This window comes from Vicia villosa, unplaced genomic scaffold (genome assembly GCF_029867415.1).
Source record: "Vicia villosa cultivar HV-30 ecotype Madison, WI unplaced genomic scaffold, Vvil1.0 ctg.000037F_1_1_3, whole genome shotgun sequence".
Classification (NCBI taxonomy): domain Eukaryota; kingdom Viridiplantae; phylum Streptophyta; class Magnoliopsida; order Fabales; family Fabaceae; genus Vicia; species Vicia villosa.
The window spans coordinates 364,713-366,544 of NW_026704971.1; the positions used below are offsets into that span (position 1 = coordinate 364,713).

Consider the following 1,832-nt stretch of genomic DNA (forward strand, 5'->3'; position numbering starts at 1 on the left):
AATTATATTATAATTTTTTTATTAATTTTGAAAAATATATTAATAACCTTTTTATTTAAAACACAACATATGAACTAACCCGTAAAATTGTGGATTGAACAATAATCCTAATTCATTGAAATTTGAACAAATTAATTAATTAAATCTCCATCTAACCCACGTACACATTAATTAATTCAACAATCCTAATTTATTATTTATTGTATTCTGCACTTTTGACTCTGTACAGATACACTTAAAATATTTTTAATTTTATATTAAAAATATTATTTTATTAGAATGATACGAGTTTAGTTTGTTTATATAAAGCCTTAAGTTTGCGGCTTGTTCTATCATATAGTTTAATTGATTCTTCCACAATGAGAAAATCAAATACTTCAAATTCCTCTTCATCTATTAGCAGCAACACCAACAACCATCTTTTCATTTCAACAGCATCCTCTCTCAATAATCAACAACAACTTCCCACAGATCTTAGCCTTGGACTCACCATTTCCAACACTCAACATTTTCATCTTGGTTCCTCTAATTCAAGGTTAATATATATTCCACATTTCTAATATACTAATTCATATATAATTTATTATATGCTGATTTTGTGTGTTTATATTATAAGGCAATGGCAACAAAACTATGAGTACAATGATCATGGTAGCTTCTTTGTGAAGGTGTACATGGAAGGGATTCCAATTGGTAGAAAACTCAATATACTTGCTCATCAAAGTTACCATGAGTTAGTCAACACTCTTGAACACATGTTTGACACCACCATTCTATGTAAATTCTTTTCCTTAATTCTCTAAAATATTGTCATGTTTTTTGTTTTATTGTTTTTTAATTATATTTTTAATTATTGAGTATTAATTTGGAATAGGGGGGAATGAGATGGATGAAGTGCAACCAGAAAGATGTCATGTGTTAACTTATGAAGATGAAGAAGGAGATTTGGTCATGGTTGGTGATGTTCCTTGGGAGTAAGTTTTTTAGAACTCTATCTTGTCTCTATTAGGGGTAGCAAAATAGGCGGCCGGCCAGTTATATTCGATTTGCTTGCGTTTTTTTTTTATATTAGACCAAGATTTCAAGTCTGTATTCTTAACTATGTCAGACTCAACCACTCTATTTTTTTTTTTAGACTTTTGTAAAGTGGGCTTAAATAAGACGGACGCCTGTTTGTCACCCCCTACTCTAAATAACACAAACAACATGTGTATTATGTTTTTTGTATTAATTAATGTGGTTGTTTTTTTATTGTGTAGGATGTTTTTGTCCACTGTGAAGAGGTTGAAGATCACAAGAGTTAACACATATGGATGTTAGAAATGTACTATAGTCTATATGACATTAGTGGTTTCAAATTTTGTTCTCTTGTTATAATTAATTAGTTAGTGAAGAAGTATGCAGAAAATAATAGATGTAAATGCATAGCTTTCATTTTGTTTTTGAATTAATTGAAGAAAATGGAAATGAATAGTGTTGTATATGCATAGCTCTCACTTTTTTGTTTGAATTATAATGGAGTGATGTAAAGTGCGATAAAGTAAAAACAAAACAAAAAAGTGTATAAAAACAAAACAAAAATGTTTGGGAAATGTGGAGAACGATTGGTACGATGAAGGTAGTGCTGCCTCTGGTTATAAAAGTGATGTTCCCTCTGGTAGAATAGACCTCAAATTTTAATTAAATTTAATGAAAAGCTTAGATAAAATTTAACCATAGGGTCGCACGAGATATGTGTGTGGATTGTATTAATATATTCAGTAAAATAAAGTATTGTAAAATGAATAAGATCAAACACAAATCAGATTTAATGTACTGTGAAATGAATAAGA

At 29.1% G+C, this 1,832-nt stretch overlaps 1 protein-coding gene across 1 annotated transcript; it reads left to right on the forward strand.

The window, feature by feature from the left end:
- The first annotated feature begins 629 nt into the window (after window positions 1-629).
- Window positions 630-1,421, forward strand: LOC131622674 (auxin-responsive protein IAA30-like). The gene is made up of 3 exons (XM_058893712.1): window positions 630-777; window positions 875-974; window positions 1,260-1,421. Exons 1-3 carry the CDS (start codon window positions 675-677, stop codon window positions 1,318-1,320), a joined length of 264 nt encoding a protein of 87 aa, XP_058749695.1. The 5' UTR covers window positions 630-674; the 3' UTR covers window positions 1,321-1,421.
- Window positions 1,422-1,832: the final 411 nt, after the last annotated feature.